Genomic DNA, 20495 nt, shown 5'->3' with positions numbered 1-20495 from the left:
GTATATATACTGAGATCATGTGTCAGATCGTGTGACACTTAGATTGCACACAGGTGGACTTTATTTAACTAATTATGTTACTTCTGAAGGTAATTGGTTGTACCAGATCTTATTTAGGGGCTTCATAGCAAAGGGGGTGAATACATATGCACAGACCACTTTTCCGTTTTTTAGAAAAATGTCCTTTTTTTTCATTTCATTTCACTTCACCAATTTGGACTATTTTGCGTATGTCCATTACATGAAATCCAAATAAAAATGCATTAAAATTACAGGTTGTAATGCAGCAAAATAGGAAAAACGCCAAGGGTGATGAATACTTTTGCAAGGCACTGTGTTTGTTTTTTAAACAGCTGCATGCTTTTCTCCAGCAACAAAACAAAAGCTGATTCAAAGGTGGCATGGTAGATTCCAAAAAGACTATCAACGAGGGGAGGACACTTCCTTTGGACTACTAACGAATTTATATCTCCTCGGCCACTTATCGGAGGTCGGGAAGACACACCCGGGTGGAGGGTGGTTGGAAGAGCGCGCTTGTTTGAAAAGGAAAAGCGGCACGATAGCTTTTGATGAAGAACATCAAGACGAAACAGATGCTTTATAAGTGGGATACCCTGTTGAGAAATACATCCCGAGGGGTTCGTGCTGACTGCACGAGATTGTGACAGCCGGTTAAAATTGCGTCCCTTGACAAGGTAAGAACAATATGTATGTCAGTAGAAGTGCAATATTATCATAAGGAGATGTATACTTGGAATATGGAGGGGGGAAGGAGAGGCAGAGGAGGTCTGAGAGGAAGATGGTGAGGCTTGAGTTGGTTAAAAATGATTGGGAAAGGGAGATGGTTTGTTAAAGAAGAATGGTAGAAAGTGTAAGTAGAGTGAGCTGAAGACAGGAGGAGAAGTGGAAGTGAATGAGGGCGAAGTATTGGAGGTGGTCGGTGTGGGGAAGTTCTCTGAGCCCGAGGCTAGCACTGAGGGTCAGGATATTGATGAATCTGTGACCGTAGGAGTGAAGTTTGGAAAAAGTGGACCCTTTTGGCTGATCCATTTGTGGTTTCAGGTGGGTGAAAAGAGTTTGGTGCTGTGGAATCGGTGAGGGAAACTAGAAGTGGTCTTGTGATAATTGTTTGTGTTTCTGCTGGTCAGGAAAGTAGTGGTATGTGTTACCTGTAGGGGTGCCTATGGGGCTTGAGATCAGAAATGTCCAGTGCGAGAGGCAGGTTGAGGTTTCCAGGGTTAGAGTAGTGCAGAAGTTGTCATATGCTGCTGGGCTGAATTGAATGTGAGGCTGGGCTGGCTGAGGCAGTGAAGAAAGTAGAGGAAGATGGGTCAAGGAGGAGGGATCCTGAGAGGAGTGGTGTGAGTAGAATATCTGTACCAGTAGAGGGATAGGACAGCAAGTGACATATATGTTTCAGTAAGATTGGATTTACAGCAATGATCATCAATCGTACTGCAGGGATGGAATGTAAAGTTGCAGAAAATTGAGGTTGTGGTGGCAGCTGCAAAGAGGTAGCTGACATCAGAGTTAATGGTTGTGTTAAGTGGTGGTGTCAGGTTGTTGGCCTGAGGTAGGACTACATAGATTTAAATAGTGGGGTTGTGGGTTGTGTTATGGGTTGTGTTATTTTTTTGTGAGTGTCGTGTTAGATGGTAGGGCATTTGTTTTTATTTTTTCCAAGCAAAGTATACGGGAGGTGTACTCCAGTCTAGTAGGTGGCGGTAATGCAACATGCCAACCCCCATTAAACCTCAAAGAAGACCACTTATCGGTTTCCGGTTCACGGAGGACATACTTTTTTTCTCAAATACGGAAAGGCCAATGAATAGATTTGATGTGTAACGTAATAAGCAATACCGTATTTCAAAGAACAGCGCGCATATACTTTTTATTTAGCCGCACCATTTGAGCTGACTTCAACCAATAACATCTGTGTAAACGCAAGTAAACAATGATCAAGAACCATTTCCACGTTAGCATTTTTGTTGGAATTTAGACTTTTATTAACACCCTGGAACTTATAACTGCACAACATCACTCCAGGTAGAATTTAAATCGCGTTGGAGACGGGACTTACTTGATAGATGTTATCTAGGTAACGCTAGCTAGCTGTTAACGTTAGCTAACAATGGCTAACTGTATGGGTTTTCACACTCAAATAGCCTCCATCATGGAGCTGCTAGCGAATTCAGCCGTGACCGAGATCTGTAAACTCGTAGACGACGACTATGCAGTGTTTCGTTTGGAAATAAATCAAAGCCAGAAAGAAAACAGGGTATTGCGTAGGAAACTACAGCTACTGGAACTGAAGGTGGCACGGGAGCGCGTCCTCGCCATTCGTCCCAGTAGTGTCAAGATCCTCGATCGATACAGAGGAATGGCAAGAGGTACATTTTGCAGAAGGCTGTGGGTCATGTCTAGAAGGGATGTCATCCCGCTAATGTCAAAAGTTGAGTCGGTGAGAATTTTGGGATTTTAGCTTGTACTTTTCTTAACCTTAACGTAACGTAGCAGGTTATTATAGTTAGGTTAAGTATCCTATATTGCTGCGTAAAGTCTGCTAACCTGATACGGAAAGTGACTTCTGACATTAGCTGCATCCCACCTAGTCAAAATCTACACTACGCGGACAATACCTAATTTAACCACCTCCAATAACTATTAGGTGAAGGACATCCCACTGGAGGCCACATGAGCTTTGTGAACCCAGCGGGACACAACACGTGGAGAGATGACCAACCCATAGCTGTTGAGGGGAGTGGAACCTCAACCCAGCATGTTATTGTGATAGAGGTTAGTGTCATAGTATTACATCAAAATTGGAGTACATCAAATGTGGCCTGTTTACTTCAGAAAGGCTACCCTCAGCTATTCATTTGCTTACATGTACATCCTTATCTCCCATAGGGGTGCTGTGAGCCTTCCCTACAACATTGTTATCCAATTCAAATCATGTACAGATAATAATCTCTTCTTGTGTCAGTCTGCAGAGGCTGCAGGTCCTGGGGTAAAGCAGGAGAGGGCTGAAGGGGAGAACCCAAGACACAACAGAGACATCCAGACTGGCGCAGAGGCTGGAGTGACGCCCCCAGTAGTGATGGGTGACTGCCCCACCGTCACCATGCCCCAGGCCAGGACCCAACGCAACACCAGGGAGGTCAGTGGAACGGCGAACACCGTCCTCAAGTCAGATGCACTCAGAGACTTTAACTGTAACACACAGGCTCTTACACGCAGGATCTAACCACAGATCAGACCCAGAGAGATGGGGGGGGGGGCTGAACTCTTGCTCCTGGCTCAGAGTATTTACAGGTATTTCAGCAGAGCCAGAGGATGGTTAATTGGGGATACTGATGTTTTAGACATTGGCAGCCATTATCCGTCTTGTTCTTACGCTACAGAGATGGACCCTGGCGACATGCCATTTGGTTTAGACACAAACTGATCTGTCTAGAGGGGACTGGAACCTGTACAGTAGTAGTGTATACTCTGAAGGGTGCCTAGATAGGAAAGGGCAGGGTCTGGTTGTAGATGAAGTGACTGAAAGCGGAGTGTGACGTTCCTCCCACATGGAATGCAGATAGTCACCTAGGAGACAGACTCTCACAGAGCAGACATTTCTTAGTTTACAGGGAAAGCTTAGACAAATCCAAGTGTCACGACCCACTCCCCTTTCCACACGTTCAGGGATTGTGACCCAATTTCCTCATCGATGGGGCCTTCTGATTCAAATGTCCTTTTCAATCAGGTATTGAACTCAAAGGGCCAAGTTGTGGGGAGGGGGCGCAACATCAGTCAATATTAAAGACAAACGTTCCTCTGCATGTTCTTTCATGGGGTCCACAGGGGATAGAAGCCGTTCGCCTGTACACACTGCAGGAAGAGGTTCTAAGAGAGGAGCTACCTAAGGACACACCAGCAGAAAAAAATCCCATTCTAGAACATAAAGTAACCATTCCACTCGATAGCTTCTGACGTTTAGATCAAACCCTGCATTAAAGACAAAGATGTATTGTGATTGTTGTCAGCTTAAAACATCCTATCCTCGGATGCATTTGATGCATACTGAAGATGGCGCCGGCGGGTAGGGCTGCTGTCTTATCGGCTCTTAACCCACCATGCTATTTTGCTTTTTTTTGTTGCGTTGTTTGCAACTTGTTTTGTACATAATGTTGCTGCTACCGTCTCTTATGACCGAAAAGAGCTTCTGGACATTTGAACTGGGATTACTCACCTCATATTGGACAAGGCCTTCTTCAATGAGTCAGATGTGAGGGATATACAATGGACACCCGACCAGGTCCAGATCCCCATGATTCGCTGGCAAAGTAAACAGGTTTCGCAGAAAGAGATCAGGCTGGCTTGTGAGGATAAGGTGACGAGTGGCTAATCTGCCCTTGCCTTCTGTACTGCTAGCTAATGTTCAATCGCTGGAAAATAAATGGGACAAACTGAAAGCGCGTATATCCAACCAACGGGACATTAACTGTAACATCTTATTGTACAATGAGGCGTGGCTGAACGACGACAGTAAGAATATACACCTGGCGGGTTATACGCTATCGACAGAACCGCAGCCTCTGGTAAGACACAGGGCGGGGGCCTATGCATATTTGTAACAATAGCTGGTGCACAATATCTAAGGAAGTCTCAGGGTTTTGCTCACCTGAGAGTGTGGTCTACAGCTTATCATGAGATACTCTCTAGGTAGATAGAGTTCATCTGTAGCGCTCTACTAGAGGTCGACCGATTTATGATTTTTCAACGCCGATTATTGGAGGACCAAAAAAAGCCAATACCGATTAATCGGCTGATATTTTTTTTTTTTTACATTTATTTGTAATAATGACATTTACAACAATACTGAATGAACACTTATTTTAACTTAATATAAATCAATAAAATCAATTTAGCCTCAAATAAATAATGAAACATGTTCAATTTGGTTTAAATAATGTAAAATCAAAGTGTTGGAGAAGAAAGTAAAAGTGCAATATGTGCCATGTAAGAAAGCTAACATTTAAATTCCTTGCTCCGAACACGAGAACATATGAAAGCTGGTGGTTCCTTTTAACATGAGTCTTCAATATTCCCAGGTAAGAAGTTTTAGGTTGTAGTTATTATAGGACTATTTCTCTCTCTACCATTTGTTTTTCATTAACCTTTGACTATTGGATGTTCTTATAGGCACTTCAGTGTTGCCAGTGTAACAGTATAGCTTCCGTTCCTCTCCTCGCTCCTACCTGGGCTCGAACAAGGAACACAAAGACAACAGCCACCCTCGAAGCAGCGTTACCCATGCAGAGCAAGGGGAACAACTACTCCAAGTCTCAGAGCGAGTGACGTTTGAAACGCTATTAGCGCGCACCCCGCTAACTAACTAGCTATTTCACATTGGTTACACCAGCCTAATCTCGGGAGTTGATAGGCTTGAAGTCATAAACAGCTGCTGGCAAACGCACGAAAGTGCTGTTTGAATGAATGCTTATGAGCCTGTTGCTGCCTACCATCACTGTCAGACTGCTCTATCAAATCATAGACGAGACGTTTATTCTTTCAGTGAAATACGGAACCGTTCCGTATTTTATCTAACGGGTGGCATCCATAAGTCTAAAAATTCCTGTTGCATTGCACAACCTTCAATGTTATGTCATAATTATGTAAAATTCTGGCAAATTAGGCAGCCCAAACTGTTGCATATACACTGACTCTGCGTGCAATGAACGCAAGAGAAGTGACACAATTTCACCTGGTTAATATTGCCTGCTAACCTGGATTTCCTTTAGCTAAATATGCAGGTTTAAAAATATATACTTCTGTGTATTGATTTTAAGGCATTGATGTTTATAGTTAGGTACACATTGGAGCAACGATACGCACCGCATCGATTATATCGATTATTAACACAGGACATGCTAGATAAACTAGTAATATCATCAACCATGTGTAGTTAACTAGTGATTATGATTGTTTGTTATAAGAAGTTTAATGCTGGCTAGCAACTTACCTTGGCTTATTGCATTCGCGTAACAGGCAGTCTCCTCGTGGAGTGCAATGTAATCTGGTGGTTAGAGCGTTGGACTAGTTAACTGTAAGGTTGCAAGATTGAATCCCTCGAGCTGACAAGGTAAAAATCTGTCTTTCTGCCCCTGAACGTAGCAGTTAACCCACCGTTCCTAGGCCGTCATTGAAAATAAGAATGTGTTCTTAACTGACTTGTTAGTTAAATAAAGGTGTAAAAAAAACTTTTTTTTTAAACTGCAAAACCGGTGTCCAAAAATACAGATTTCCTATTATGAAAACGTGAAATAGGCCCTAATTAATCGGCCATTCCGATTAATCGGTCGACCTCTACTGTCTACATACCACCACAGACCGACGTTGGCATTAAAACAGCACTCAATGAGCTGTATTCCGCCATAAGCAAACAGGAAAACGTTCATTCAGAGGTGGCGCTCCTAGTGGCTGGGGACTTTAATGCAGGGAAACTTAAATCAGTTTTACCTATCTATCAGCATGTTAAATGTGGAACCAGAGGGAAATATTTTCTAGACCACCTTTACTCCACACACAGAGACTCACACTTACAAAGCTCGCCCTCCATTTGGCAAATCTGACCTTAACTCTATCCTCCTGATCCTGCTTACAAGCAAAAATTAAAACAAGATGCACCTGTGACTCAGTCTGTAAAAAAGTGGTCAGATGAAGCAGATGCTAAACTACAGGACTGTTTTGCTAGCACAGACTGAAATATGTTCCGGGATTCTTCCGATGGCATTGAAGTGTACACCACATCAGTCACTGGCTTTATCAATAACGTCGTCCTCACATTAACTGTACGTACATACCCAACCAGAAGCCATGGATTACAGGCAACATTCACACTGAGCTAAAGGGTAGAGCTGCCGCTTTCAAGGAGCAGGACTCTAACCCGGAAGCTTATAAGAAATCCTGCTATTCCCTCCGACAAACCATCACAGGCAAAGCGTCAATACAGGACTAAGATCGAATCGTACTACACCGGCTCCGATGCTCGTCAGATGTGGCAGGGCCTGCAAACTATTAAACTACAAAGGGAAGCACAGTCGAGTGCTGCCCAGTGATACGAGCCTACCAGACGAGCTAAATAACTTCTATGCTCACGTCGAGGCAAGTAACACTGAAACATGCATGAGAGCATCAGCTGTTCCGGAAGACTGTGTGATCACACTCTCCGCAGCCGATGTAAGACCTTTAAACGGGTTAACATTCATAAGGCTGCTGGGCCAGGCGGATTACCAGGACGTGTAATCCGAGCATGCGCTGACCAATTGGCAAGTGTCTTCACTGACATTTTCAACCTCTCCCTGTCTGAGCCTGTAATACCAACATATTTTAACTTCTTGATGCACCCATCCCGTTAGCGGGATCATTTTCGTCAACATCCTCTGAATTGCAGAGCGCCAAATTAAATTACAAAAAAATATTCAATTTTCATGAAATCATAAGTGCAATATAGCAAAACACAGTTTAGCTTGTTAATCCACCTGGCGTGTCAGATTTCAAAAAAGCTTTTCGGCGAAAGCATACCAAGCGTTTATGTAAGGACATCTCTCTCAGCATACAAAACATTACAAACAGCTAGCAACCAAGTAGATTGGTCACGAAAGTCAGAAAAGTAATAAAATGAATTGCTTACCTTTTGATCTTCGGATGTTTGCACTCACGAGACTCCCAGTTAAACAATAAATGTTCCTTTTGTTCCATAAAGATTATTTTTATATCCACAACACCTCCATTTGGTTGGTGTATTATGTTCAGAAATCCACAGGCTCGAGTGGTCACGACGGAGCAGACAAATTCCAAATAGTATCCGTAAAGTTCATAGAAACATGTCAAACATTTTTTTTATAATCAATCCTCAGGTTGTTTTAAAAATATATAATCGATAATATTTCAACCGGGACTGTAGCTTCTTCAATAGGAGAGAGAGAGAGAGAAAATGTCTGCTCCAAGCTGTTGCGCATGCAAAACGCTGCTGGCACCCAGCCATACAATGACTCTGTGATCTTTCTCGCTCAGTTTCAGGCTTTTATTTTGAAAAATATGTCTAAAGACTGTTCACAGCATGTGGAAGCCATAGGAAAAGGAATCTGGTTGATATCCCTTTTAAATGGAGAGACGGCCGGCAATGGAACAGAGCTTTCAGGAAAAACAGCATTTTCGGGTTGGGTTTTCCTCAGGTTTTTGCCTGTAATATCAGTTCTGTTATACTCACAGACAATATTTTGACAGTTTTGGAAACTTTAGAGTTTTCTATCCTAATCTGACAATTATATGCATAATCTAGATTCTGGGCCTGAGAAATAGGCAGTTTCATTTGGGTACATTTTTCATCCAAACATCAAAATACTGCCCCCTACACTCAACAGGTTAAGCAGACAACCATAGTCCCTGTGCTCAAGAACACGAAGGTAACCTGTCTAAATGACTACCGACCTGTAGCACTCACGTCTGCAGTCATGAAATGCTTTGAAAGGCTGGTCATGGCTCACATCAACACCATTATCCCAGAAACCCTAGACCCACACCAATTTGCATACCGCACCAACAGATCCACAGATGATGTAATCTCTATTGCACTCCACACTGCCCTCTCCCACCTGGAAAAAAGGATCACCTACGTGAGAATGCTATTCATTGACTACAGCTCAGTGTTCAACACCATAGTGCCCTCAAATCTCATCACTAATCTAAAGACCCTGGAACTAAACACTCCCTCTGCAACTGGATCCTGGACTTCCTGACGGGTCACCCTCAGGTGGTAAAGGTAGGCAACAAATCTGCTACGCTGATCCTCAACACGGGGGCCCCTCAGGGGTGTGTGCTCAGTCCCCTCCTGTACTCCCTGTTCACTCATGACTGCACAGCCAGGCACGACTCCAACACCATCAAGTTTGCTGATGACACAACAGTGGTAGGCCTGATCACTGACAATGATGAGAAAGCCTGTAGGGAGGAGGTCAGAGACCTGACCGTGTGGTGCAAGGACAACAACCTCTCCCTCAATGTGATCAAGACAAAGGAGATGATTGTGGACTATAGGAAAAGGAGGACCGAGCATGCCCCCATTCTCATCGACGGGGCTGTAGTGGAGCAGGTTGAGAGCTTCAAGTTCCTTGGTTTTCACATCACCAACAAACTAACATGGTCCAAGCATACCATGACAGTTGTGAAGCGGGCACAACAAAACCTATTCCCCCTCAAGAGACTGCTTCTACAGCTGCACCATCGAGAGCATCCTGTCTGGTTGCATCACTGCCTGGTATGGCAACTGCTCGGCCTCCGACCGCAAGGCACTACAGAGGATCGTGCGTATGGCCCAGTACATCAGAGGCCAAGCTACCTGCCATCCAGGACCTCTACCAGGCGGTGTCAGAGGAAAGCCCCAAAAATACTCCAGCCACCCAAGTCATAGACTGTTCTTTCTGCTACCGCACGGCAAGCGGTACCGGAGCGCCAAGTCTAGGTCCAAGAGGCTTCTAAATAGCTTCTACCTCCAAGCCATAAGACTCCTGAACAGCTAATGAAATGGCCACCCAGACTATTTGCATTGCCCCCACCCTCTTCTACGCTGCTACTCTGTTATTATGTATGCATGGTCACTAACTTTACCTACATGCACATAATTCCCTCACCGGTGACCCCCGCACATTGACTCTGTACTGGTACCCCCTGTATATAGCCCTGCTATTATTTACTGCTGCTCTTTATTTGTTATTCTTATCTTATTTTTTAGGGATTTACTTAATGTCATTGTTGGTTAAGTAATCATTTCACTGTAAGGTCTACACATGTTGTATTCGGCGCATGAGACAAATAACATTTGATTTGCAATTACGAGAGTAAAAGATTTCAGTGTTGAAGATTCCCGTAAAAGTATTGCATCCAGACACTGATATACAGGTGAAGTCGCAGATTTACATACACCTTAGCCAAATACATTTAAACTCAGTTTTTCCACAATTCCTGACATTTAATCCTAGTAAAAAATCCATGTCTTAGATTAGTTAGGATCACCACGTTATTTTAAGAATGTGAAATGTCAGAATAATAGTAGAGTGATTTCTTTTTATTTCTTTCATCACATTCCCAGTGGGTCAGAAGTTTACGTACACTCAATTAGTATTTGGTAGCATTGCCTTTTTAAATTGTTTAACTTGGGTCAAATGTTTCAGGTAGTCTTCCACAAGCTTCCCACAATAAATTGGGTGAATTTTGTTCCATTTCTCCTGACAGAGCTGGTGTAGATTATAACAGAACATGGCCAAGATGTTCATAAATGACCAGCATGGTCAAATAATAATAATCACAGGCAGAACAGTTTAAACTGGAGCAGCAGTACGGCCAGGTGGACTCGGGACAGCAAGGAGTCATCATGCCGGGGTAGTCCTGAGGCATGGTCCTAGGGCTCAGGTCCTCCGAGAGAGAGAAAGAAATTAGAGAATTAGAGAGAGCATACTTAAATTCACACAGGACACCGGATAGGACAGAATTACTCCAGATATAACAAACTGACCCTAGCCCCCCGACACATAAACTACTGCAGCATAAATACTGGAGGCTGAGTCGGGAGGGGTCAGGAGACACTGTGGCCCCATCCGATGATACCCCCGGACAGGGCCAAACAGGAAGGATATAACCCCACCCACTTTGCCAAAGCACAGCCCCCACACCAACTTGTCCATTTGGAAGACCCATTTGTGATCAAGCTTTAACTTCCTGCCTTTATGATGCCATCTATTTTGTGAAGTGCACCACTCCCTCCTGCAGCAAAGCACCCCCACAACATGATGTTGCCACCCCCGTACTTCACATTTGGGATGCTGTTCTTTGGCTTGCAAGCCTCCCCCTTCTTCCTCCAAACATAACGATGGTCATTATGGCCAAACATTTCTATTTTTGTTTCATCAGACCGGAGGACATTTCTCCAAGAAGTACAATCTCTGTCCCTATGTGCAGTTGCAAACCGTAGTCTGGTTTCTTTTAATGGTGGGTTTTGGAGCAGTGGCTTCTTCCTTGCTGAGCGGTCTTTCAGGTTTTGTCGATTTATAGGACTCGTGTTATTGTGGATATAGATACTTTTGTACCTGTTTTCTCCAGCATCTTCATAAAGTCATTTGCTGTTCTGGGATTGATAAGTACGTTCATCTCTAGGAGACAGAACGCGTTTCCTTCCTGAGCGGTATGACGGCTGCGTGGTCCCGTGGTGTTTATACCTGCGTACTATTGTTTGTACATATGAACATAGTACCTTTAGGCATTTGAAAATTGCTCCCAAGTATGAACCAGACTAGTGGAGGTCTTCAATTTGTTTTCTGAGGTCTTTGCTGATTTCTTTTGATTTTCCTATGATGTCAAGCAAAGAGGCACTGAGTTTGAAGCTAGGCCTTGAAATACATCCACAGTTACACCAAATTCTAATTGAGTGTATGTAAACTTCTGACCCACTGGGAATGTGACAAAATAAATAAAAGCTGAAATAAATTATTATCTCTACTATTATTCTGACATTTCATGTTCTTAAAATAAAGTGGTGATCCTAACTGACCTAAGACGTGGAATTTTTACTAGGATTAAAATTGTGAAACTGAGTTAATGTATTTTGCTAATGTGTACAGTGGGGCAAACAAGTATTTAGTCAGCCACCAATTGTGCAAGTTCTATACTTGTTTTCCACCATAATTTGCAAATAAATTCATTAAAAATCCTACAATGTGATTTTCTGGATATTTTTTCCTCATTTTGTCTGTCATAGTTGAAGTGTACCTATGATGAAAATTACAGGCCTCATCTTTTTAAGTGGGAGGACTTGCACAATTGGTGGCTGACTAAATACTTTTTTGCCCCACTGTATATACTTAATCTATGGCAAGAACTGAAAATGGTTTTCTAGCAATGATCAACAACCAATTTGACAGCTTGAAAATGTTAGAAAAGTATAAATGGGCAAATATTCCACAATCCAGGTGTGGAAAGTTCTTCGACTTACCCAGAAATACTCCGTTGTAATTGCTGCCAAAGGTGCTTCTACAAAGTATTGACTCACGGGTGTGAAATTTCCTTTTCAATAAATTTGCAAAAATGTCAACATCTTTTCACTTGATCATTATGGGATAGTGTGTGTAGGTGGATGAGAGAGAAATCCATTGAATTCAGGCTGTAACGCAACAATGTGAAATCAGTCAAGGTGTATAAATACTTTCATTGGCATTGTATAAGCCTAAAACGTCTGTTACATAGTGTTTGTACTGAGTAGGCTATATGATAACAAATGCCTATTTCATTACTTCCATTGAACTACTTTTTTTTTTTTTCATGCACTTTTTTTGAATGAGGAAATGTGTGCAGTTCAAGTTCATGCAGATTTTTTTTTAAACGTGTATGTTCAATAGAATAAAATCTAATTTTGTGTTAGACTTGCTTGAGGCTCTCTTTAGTATACGTACATCTGATCTCACCCTATTCTGTGTACACACAATAGCGCTTTATAAGCAAATATACACTTACTAAATATACCTACACATACTAACACCTACTGTACACGTCAAAATTGTTTACGTAGTGGGGATGGGTAAACCCTCCTGAAAGTGTGTTTTATTATCTGTGTGTGTTTGTACCTGAGGGAGTGTGTCTGTAATCTGTATCACCTCTCTTCCAGGAGGAGGAGGTTCCAGAGGTGCTGCTGGTGAAGGAGGAGGAGGGGTGTGAGGAGGGTCTGGGGAACCCTGAGGGGAACATGGTCGTGGAGGACAACCAGACTACACCTCCTCCTGAACCCACAGAGGAACCAGCTGAGCAGCACAGGACCACACACAGTCTCACTGAGGTGAGCCCACTGTGAACTACTGTCTGAATGGTATTCGGTCAGGGCCTGAATCCACACAACCTCAGAGCAGGAGTACTGATCTAGCATCAGTTTTGCCTTTTAGATCATAACGAACAAGATTTATATGGAAAGATATATGGACCATGCCTTCGAATTATCAAACTATTAAAGAATGTCAAGTAATCAAATTAACTAACATGTTTGCATTGTACTCATAGCAATCCCTCATAGCTCCATAGCAGGGTGCTCATATCAGATTTCTGGATCCAACATCCTCTCACACTGTATCTCTTACAGTCAGTAGACATGGAGGATGGGAACCCTGATCTGCTGCTGGTCAAAGAGGAGACAATAGAAGATGGACCAGAGAGCATTGATCTGCTGAATGGACTAAAGATGGGGGAGCAAGGTAAGGGAGTAATACATAAAACCTACATACAGTAATAGTTATTCAATGGAAATAGTGACGCTTCTGGCTATATATTTTTTTTCTTCAATAAAGGAAATCAATACAATTTATGTTAAATACAAAAACACAATATATAAACCTGACAAAACAAAACACGTGGAGTTTTTTAGTCGTGTTTATAAAGTATATTTTCTAACTTTTTCCTGCAGGTGATTGGCTGGAGGCTAACAGAGGAGACTGGGTGGATATCTTGGATTCCCAGATCCAGACCGGTGCAGCCAAAGGCCCAGGGGACAACTTTACTGAGCAGGCCAGGACCAGAGGTGACATAGTGGAGGTCAGTGGATGGGACAGTGTCCTCAACTCTGGGCTGGGGAACAACACTGTCAACCAGAAACAGACAGTCGAACACAAAACAACAACCAAACTGGAACACAAAATAACATCCGGATTTAGTCTCCATGACAACAGATTGGCTGCGACCAGGACGAAGCATAGATTTGGTCCGCGGGGACGGGGAGGTGTCAGTATGCAGCTGGAGAGAACAGACACAGACTCTGCTAGCGATGCTCCGTCCTGCTCCTATAGTTGTGATTCAGAGAGACTGATGGCGCCTCAGGTTAATCCCCTACCAGGTGCTGCCTTCAGCCTGCCTTCTATAGGATCTATCAACTGGAACATGGACCCTGCAACAACACAGACACTCCCTGGCCTTCATCCTCACATTCCCCTAATGTTAAATCAGACCTCAGACAATGCCAGTGCCTCAACACTAAATGGATACACAAGCCCTTTGACAAATGACAGTAGTTGTGACGCTATCAGCAGATCCGGTGGAAAAGAGAAGCACTTCCCGTGTTCTTTCTGTGGGAAAGCCTTCAGTTTCCCCAAACAGTTGGAGATCCACCAGAGGATGCACACGGGGGAGAAACCATTCGGCTGCCATCTTTGCCGGGTGAGTTTCTCCCAGTTGTCCAACCTGAAGAGGCACCAGAGGGTCCACACAGGGGAGAAACCCTACAGCTGCCCCGAGTGTCACATGCGCTTCACCCAAGCTGGCAGCCTGAAGAGGCACCTGAAGGTCCACACGGGAGAACGGCTGTTCGCCTGTACGCACTGCGGGAAGAGGTTCTCAGAGAGGAGCTATCTCAGGATACACCAGCAGAAAAACCATTCCACTCTATAGAATAGACATAATTCCACTTAATTGTTTTACATTTAGATCAAGCTTTGCATTTAAGACAATGTTCATTGTTGTCAGCCAAAAAGATCCACAGGTGCGCTTTGAATAATGAGGTTAACAGATTTCAGTGTTGAACATTCCTGGGTAGAATATTGCATCCTGACATTGTGTGATATATAGAGCATATATAAAAAGTATGTTACATATTGTGTTTGTACTGAGTAGGTTATGAGGTTCACAAATTCCTATTCCATTACATCCATAGAACGACACATTTTTAATGAGAAAATGAATGCAGTTTATCAAGTTCATGCCGATTTTTGTTGACATGTATATGTGTGATTTTCATATGGTGTATTTGACACCTTGTTTAATAAACACAAAATGGGACTTTTCATTGTGAGTCTTCAGTATTCATCACATCTGATCTCACCCTATTCTGCAAACACCAATACAACCTTCAAAGGGCCCGATTCAATCAAATCCACTTTAGGCAACATCTACATAGCTGATGTTTTGAGGTGTCGGAGGTGGAACTGAAGGTAGCACTGTCAAATCCACAAGCAGCTCCAGGCATTATACCTAAAGCGGACATTGCCATTGGCTGCACAAGTCTCATTAAGAGAGATCCCATGCAGCCTTTACAATTTTGAACAATGGAATTTGAGATGTAATCTATACCCTGATTAGGCCTCGTTTGAATGATTTTCAATTTGAGCGTCACTATTTCTGTACAGCATACACTTTCTCATTCTGAACTTCTAACGCGAGTGGGACGGGTGTAGCTTCGTGACAATGATCACGAGCTGCTGGTCACCGATTTGACAATTCCGCCACCAAAACAGCTATTGCAGGTGTCTGCTATAGCCTATTAATGATTGCTCCTATTGAATCCAAGCCTTAATATACCTACACATGCTAACAAACACCTCCTGTACACATCAAAATATTTGGCAGGTTTGTCTGACTTTTGACTTATAGCTGACTCATATTTACCTACGACACATTTATGTCCACCATGATGGGTTTAACAATTAAGTAATTTTGTAACTACAGTATAGGACTCAAACATAGTGGGGATGGGTAAACACTTCGGGGCCATACTTTTGAACATTAGGAAAAAGTAGAAGTTCAAGGTTAAGCATCAGCCAATTAAAATCATTGATGTAGTCACGCGTGATCAAAAGCTACATGTTAGCTGTTCCCATTACATAACCTTGCACATTTAGCCCTATGATAACCTCACCAGGTGGCTGATTATTTCCTGTAACAAATTATGTATCAGCCAATTAAAACCCTTGGACTTGTTCACGGAAGCTTCATCAGAGAAGTACAACAGCACATACTGATAATCAAAGCAACTACATCAAGTGTATTTCACTGACTGGTCAAATTGCTCTTTGTATAGAGTGCCTAGCTCCATGTAACTGTGGCAAGGGTTCGAATCTCACGTTTTCTCTCCCCCCCTGAAATGTAAAATGACATTTATTGTGTGTTGAAAGGACGTAGCCTACAGCCAACCGTTTGAAAATTAAGATCAAGAATGAATTTAATAAGGAGCTACCTCTTTCTTCAGCCTTGTAGACAAACACACTAAAAATGCTTCACTGATGAAGAGTGACAAACTTTGTCCCTTTAGGTTGTTGCTGGTGTTTTATAGTCAGATAATGATAGTGCCTTAATTCATGTTTACTTGACATGAAGTAGTGAATATGTGTGTACTGTAATGTTGAACCTTTTCAAAGGTATTCTAAAATAAATGTTATCAAAGTGAGGGTACCAGATTTACAGAAAATGGTTACCATAGTGAGAAGTTATTCTACTTTCACATGTATCGCAATAAAAGTACTGTACTTCAAAGTTGAGTGTATGACCATTTAAAAAAAATTTAATACAAAATTGACCCTGTGCTGACAGACATTATTTAAAAAAAATCATTACAGGGACTGAGTTTCCTTTATCTCAGTCTAACCAAAATATACTTAATTCTTCAATCAACACATATGGAACGTTTGTATAATGACCTCCAATGGCTCCATATTGTTTAGTGTTAGAGATGGGCTTGACTGTGGTTATTTTATAATGTCATGTTTCTGTGTGTACAGCAAAGAGTTTATTTCATAAACCTTTATGCTTTTCTGTTCAATTAGTGTTTATAGTCTGCAGTTCATGAGGACCTGCTGATATCCAGTGTTGCTTGCAGGAGAAAGTGGACCTCCTGAAGCGGCTGGTCACAACCTGGCCCCGGATCAGAACTCTGGATCAGGAGCCGTCGCTCTTCCTTCCCGAGTTGCAACTAGGACCCGACCACGAGGGACAGAGACTCCACCACCACCACACAGAACACAACCAGTGGACAGGTGGACTGAACAACAGTCCTGGTGGTCATCAGAGAGACAGAGGCTCCAGTCAGGGATCCAGTCTGCAGCCCAGACCCTTCTCTTCACAGTCTCAGTGCAGGGATGAAGCAGGGCCTGGGGCTGATAGACCCTCCTGTTCCTATGATACAAACACCAGTGCCCATGATTAAAAAATCAGGTCACCCTGGGCTTCAGCCTCCACAGAGAGTCTATCTCAAGTCTGTCATCTCCTTCAGGATCTTGTTTAATGCCTGCTGACTGGGTTCATAGAAGGTCTGGGTCTGGGTCTAGACTTCCTCAGTTACCTCATGGTTACCCCACCAATACAGACAGGGGCAGGATGGGCGTTCACCACAAGAGGTACCTAGCCCGCTCTCTAAGCAGAATCTCTCCCACTGGGTTGTGGAGGCTATCTCCCTGGCATATAGCAGCAAGGGTTACCTACTGTAGTGTGGTACCAACTCCACTAGGGGTCTGGCAGCGTGTTGGGCGTTGTTTAAAGGGTTGACTGTAGGAGATATTTGTGCTGTGGCGAGTTGGGCATCACCACACACTTTTGTGAGGTTTTATCGCTTGGATGTCACTGCTCCGTGTTTAGCCCACAGCATGCTTACTGCGGAGACAGCCGTTTGGACTCGCACCACCCGTTACTGGGCTCTGTGAAGAGTGGTATTAAATTGAAGGAATGAGTCCGAGCTTTACGCTTATCACCTATGGAAGGCGGGACTGCCAGCGAGGAGTGGATTTCAGACCCTTCGATCATAGTATGTTATACCTTGTTTCCCTCCTTCAGGGAACAGTAGTCATAACGTTACATTTGCTATTCTGTTAGGGCCCTCAACAGAGCTTTAGTGATAGATTACCACAGTTCGAGTGGGGCAGAAAGTTTCCTATGCTGAGGCAGTAAAGAGAGGATGGAGGTGAGTAATTTGACAGGGAGCCCCCTAGTGAGTAGGTCTGAAGAGAGAGATCCAGAGAGGATGATTTTTAGTAAGGTAGGATTTGAGTTTATTGCTATGGTTATTAAATGTACTGCACTGATGGAGCATAAATCCCAGGAAATAGATGTGGTAGTGACAGCAGCAGAGACATTGTTGGGTGTAAGAGTTTAGCGCAGAAGATCAACAGGGGGGTTAACCTCTCTGTGCACGGAACCCGGTAGCGGGATAAAATTCGACAACATACGGTGATCGCTACATAAATAGTCATATTAAACATTCATGAAAATACAAGTGTCTCACATGTTTCGAAAGCCTAGAATCTTGCTAATCCAACTGCGTTGTCAGATTTTAAAAAGGATTTACTGTGAAAGAATACGTTGCGATTATCTGAGGATAGAGCCCCATAAAAAACAACTATTTCAACCAGCACAGGCGTAACAAAATCACAAACTGCAATAAAATAAATTGTTTACCTTTGACGATCTTCCTCTGTTTGCAATCCCAATGCTCATTGTTACAATTGTTTTTTCGTTTGATAAAATCCATTTTTATAGCCTTACACGAAACATTTTGTGAACCGCTTGTGTTGTGAATTCCGTCTGATTCCATTTTTGACGACACATTCGAGGTAAATACACACACAGAACATGTATTTTCCAGTCTTTGGTTTCATTGCAATCAACTGGTTTGTTTGTAACACAACTAAGCCTGATGGGTCATTTCGCGGGACGTATTGAAGACAAGTAATGACATTGTGCACCAATGATTTGCCCGCTGTTTCGTTGATTGACTGTATTTTAACCCAATGACTACTGATCGTCTTGAAATCTAGCTGGGTAGATAGCCAATGAGCTGAGGTAAACGGCAATATGTAATGTTTATGTGTTGGAAGACCAACCCATGTAGTAAACTCCGGCGTAAAGAGGTTTATTCGCCATTGACGATTCATACCGGAAGGAGCAACGCTCCTGTTTATATATCAATCAGTATGGCAACTAAGTCAGGAAAAGCTCAATCTAAGTCTAGATATACAGATGTACACACAATTTTAGAAGAAATTGATAGAGGACGATTCATTTAGCGATTCCCAAATGGAGGAATATTTTTTGAACGGAGAGGACATCGTTTTGGACTGGTAAGATCTTCTCATGCTAATGCCGTTGTTTGAAATTAATAATATAAAATATTATTTGTGAAATGAAATAGCCTATTTGAGGCTGTTGAGGGGAGGGCAGGCCCACAACAATGGCCAAAGGGAAATGGAGACAGTAGATACAGCTGGTCTGTTGTAATATAATAAAGACAGATCTAGCTGGTCTGTCATAATATAATAGAGACAGTAGATCTAGCAGGTCTATAATAATATATTCAACCTTATGTTCCCTGTACTCTATATCTGTTTATTATACCTGTTGATACAGGGCTCATATGTGAAACTATTCTAACTGAACATTTTCTTTCACAGTGACACTGACTCCAACTGGGAGCCCCCAGTGCCAAGGTGTCCATCCCCCGCTGAAGCTGGTTCATCCAGCTCCTGCCACAAGTGGTGTTCATCTGCCCAAATGTATTTCTGCAGGCATGGATGTGCTATGGCACCTGGCATCAGCAGCATAATATTGTGTAGAGGACTGAGGGTCTTCCAAATATTGAAAGTGTTATTTTGTAAATGTGTATTTTTTTTCTTCATGTTTTTTCTATAAAATAAAATAAAATGGGGGGGGGGGGGTGTTAGAATACCATTTTGGATTTTTGTATATAGTTATTCCATTCAAAATGTATAACTTCACCAATTTGGCCACTTGGGTACATTTGGGCTACTTGTGTGGGACACCTGGGTGACTTCATGATAAATGTCATGTAGCACACTCATTTTGGAAGTTATCATTCTGAAACTTTGCACAAGTACGGTTGCCCTCTTATGTTTTTCACTGAAATTGTCCCCATCATCCTATCTGAATGTTTGTTTTATCTTGTTCATTTTAAAGATGATACAACAATAAAAAGAAAACGTATGTTTTTTTCAAACCAGATCTATTGTGTTATATTCTCCTACATTCAATTCACATTTACACAAACTTCAGAGTGTTTTCTTTCAAATGGTACCAAGAATATGCATACCCTTGGTTCTGTGCCTGAGCTCCAGGCAGTTAGATTTGGGTATGTCTTCAGGCGGAAATTGAAAAAAGTAGCTCTAAGAGGTTAAGCCGTACACTCCACAGAGCTGGGCTTTACGGAAGAGTGGCAAGAAAAACGCCATTGCTTAAAGAAAAAAATAAGCAAATAAGTTTGGCTTTCACCAAAAGGAACTTGGGAGGCACCCCAAACATATGGAAGAAGGTACTCTGGTCAGCTGAGACTAAAATGTAGCTTTTTGGCCATCAAGGAAAACGCTACGTCTGGCACAAACTCAACACCTCCCATCACCCCGAGAACACTATCCCCACAGTGAAGCATGGTGGTGGCAGCATCATGTTGTGGGGATGTTTTTCATCGGCAGGGACTGGGAAACTGGTCCGAATTGAAGGAATGATGGATGGTGCTAAATACAGGGAAATGCTTGAGGGAAACCGGTTTCAGTCTTCCAGAGATTTGAGACTGGGACAGAGGTTCACCTTCCAGCAAGACAATGACCCTAAGCACACTGCTAAAGCAACACTCGAGTGGTTTAAGGGGAAATATTTAAATGTCTTGGAATGGCCTAGTCAAAGCCCAGACCTCCATCCAAATG

At 42.7% G+C, this 20495-nt stretch overlaps 1 protein-coding gene across 2 annotated transcripts; it reads left to right on the top strand.

Moving 5' to 3' along the window:
* Positions 1-165: 165 nt before the first annotated feature.
* On the top strand, positions 166-14858 carry LOC115137419 (oocyte zinc finger protein XlCOF29-like). 2 transcript variants are annotated; one of them, XM_065024832.1, is made up of 6 exons: positions 166-695; positions 2669-2796; positions 2987-3160; positions 12704-12871; positions 13169-13280; positions 13490-14858. In XM_065024832.1, exons 2-6 carry the CDS (start codon positions 2695-2697, stop codon positions 14464-14466), a joined length of 1533 nt encoding a protein of 510 aa, XP_064880904.1. In that variant the 5' UTR covers positions 166-695; positions 2669-2694; the 3' UTR covers positions 14467-14858. The 2 variants fall into 2 exon arrangements, with proteins under 2 accessions (XP_064880904.1, XP_064880903.1); XM_065024831.1 differs by lacking the exon at positions 166-695 and adding an exon at positions 1814-2390.
* Positions 14859-20495: the final 5637 nt, after the last annotated feature.

This window comes from Oncorhynchus nerka, linkage group LG11, assembly GCF_034236695.1.
Source record: "Oncorhynchus nerka isolate Pitt River linkage group LG11, Oner_Uvic_2.0, whole genome shotgun sequence".
In the NCBI taxonomy this organism is placed as follows: Eukaryota; Metazoa; Chordata; class Actinopteri; order Salmoniformes; family Salmonidae; genus Oncorhynchus; species Oncorhynchus nerka.
Note: the sequence above shows the minus strand (reverse complement) of the source record. Positions and strands in the feature narration are given on the sequence as shown.

Coding starts and splice junctions, on each gene's coding strand:
- LOC115137419 (XM_065024831.1), top strand. CDS start 2,132: ATGGCTAACTGTATGGGTTTTCACACTCAAATAGCCTCCATCATGGAG. Junction 2,797..2,986: donor AGCATGTTATTGTGATAGAG/GTTAGTGTCATA, acceptor TTCTTGTGTCAG/TCTGCAGAGGCTGCAGGTCC. Junction 12,872..13,168: donor CCACACACAGTCTCACTGAG/GTGAGCCCACTG, acceptor TATCTCTTACAG/TCAGTAGACATGGAGGATGG.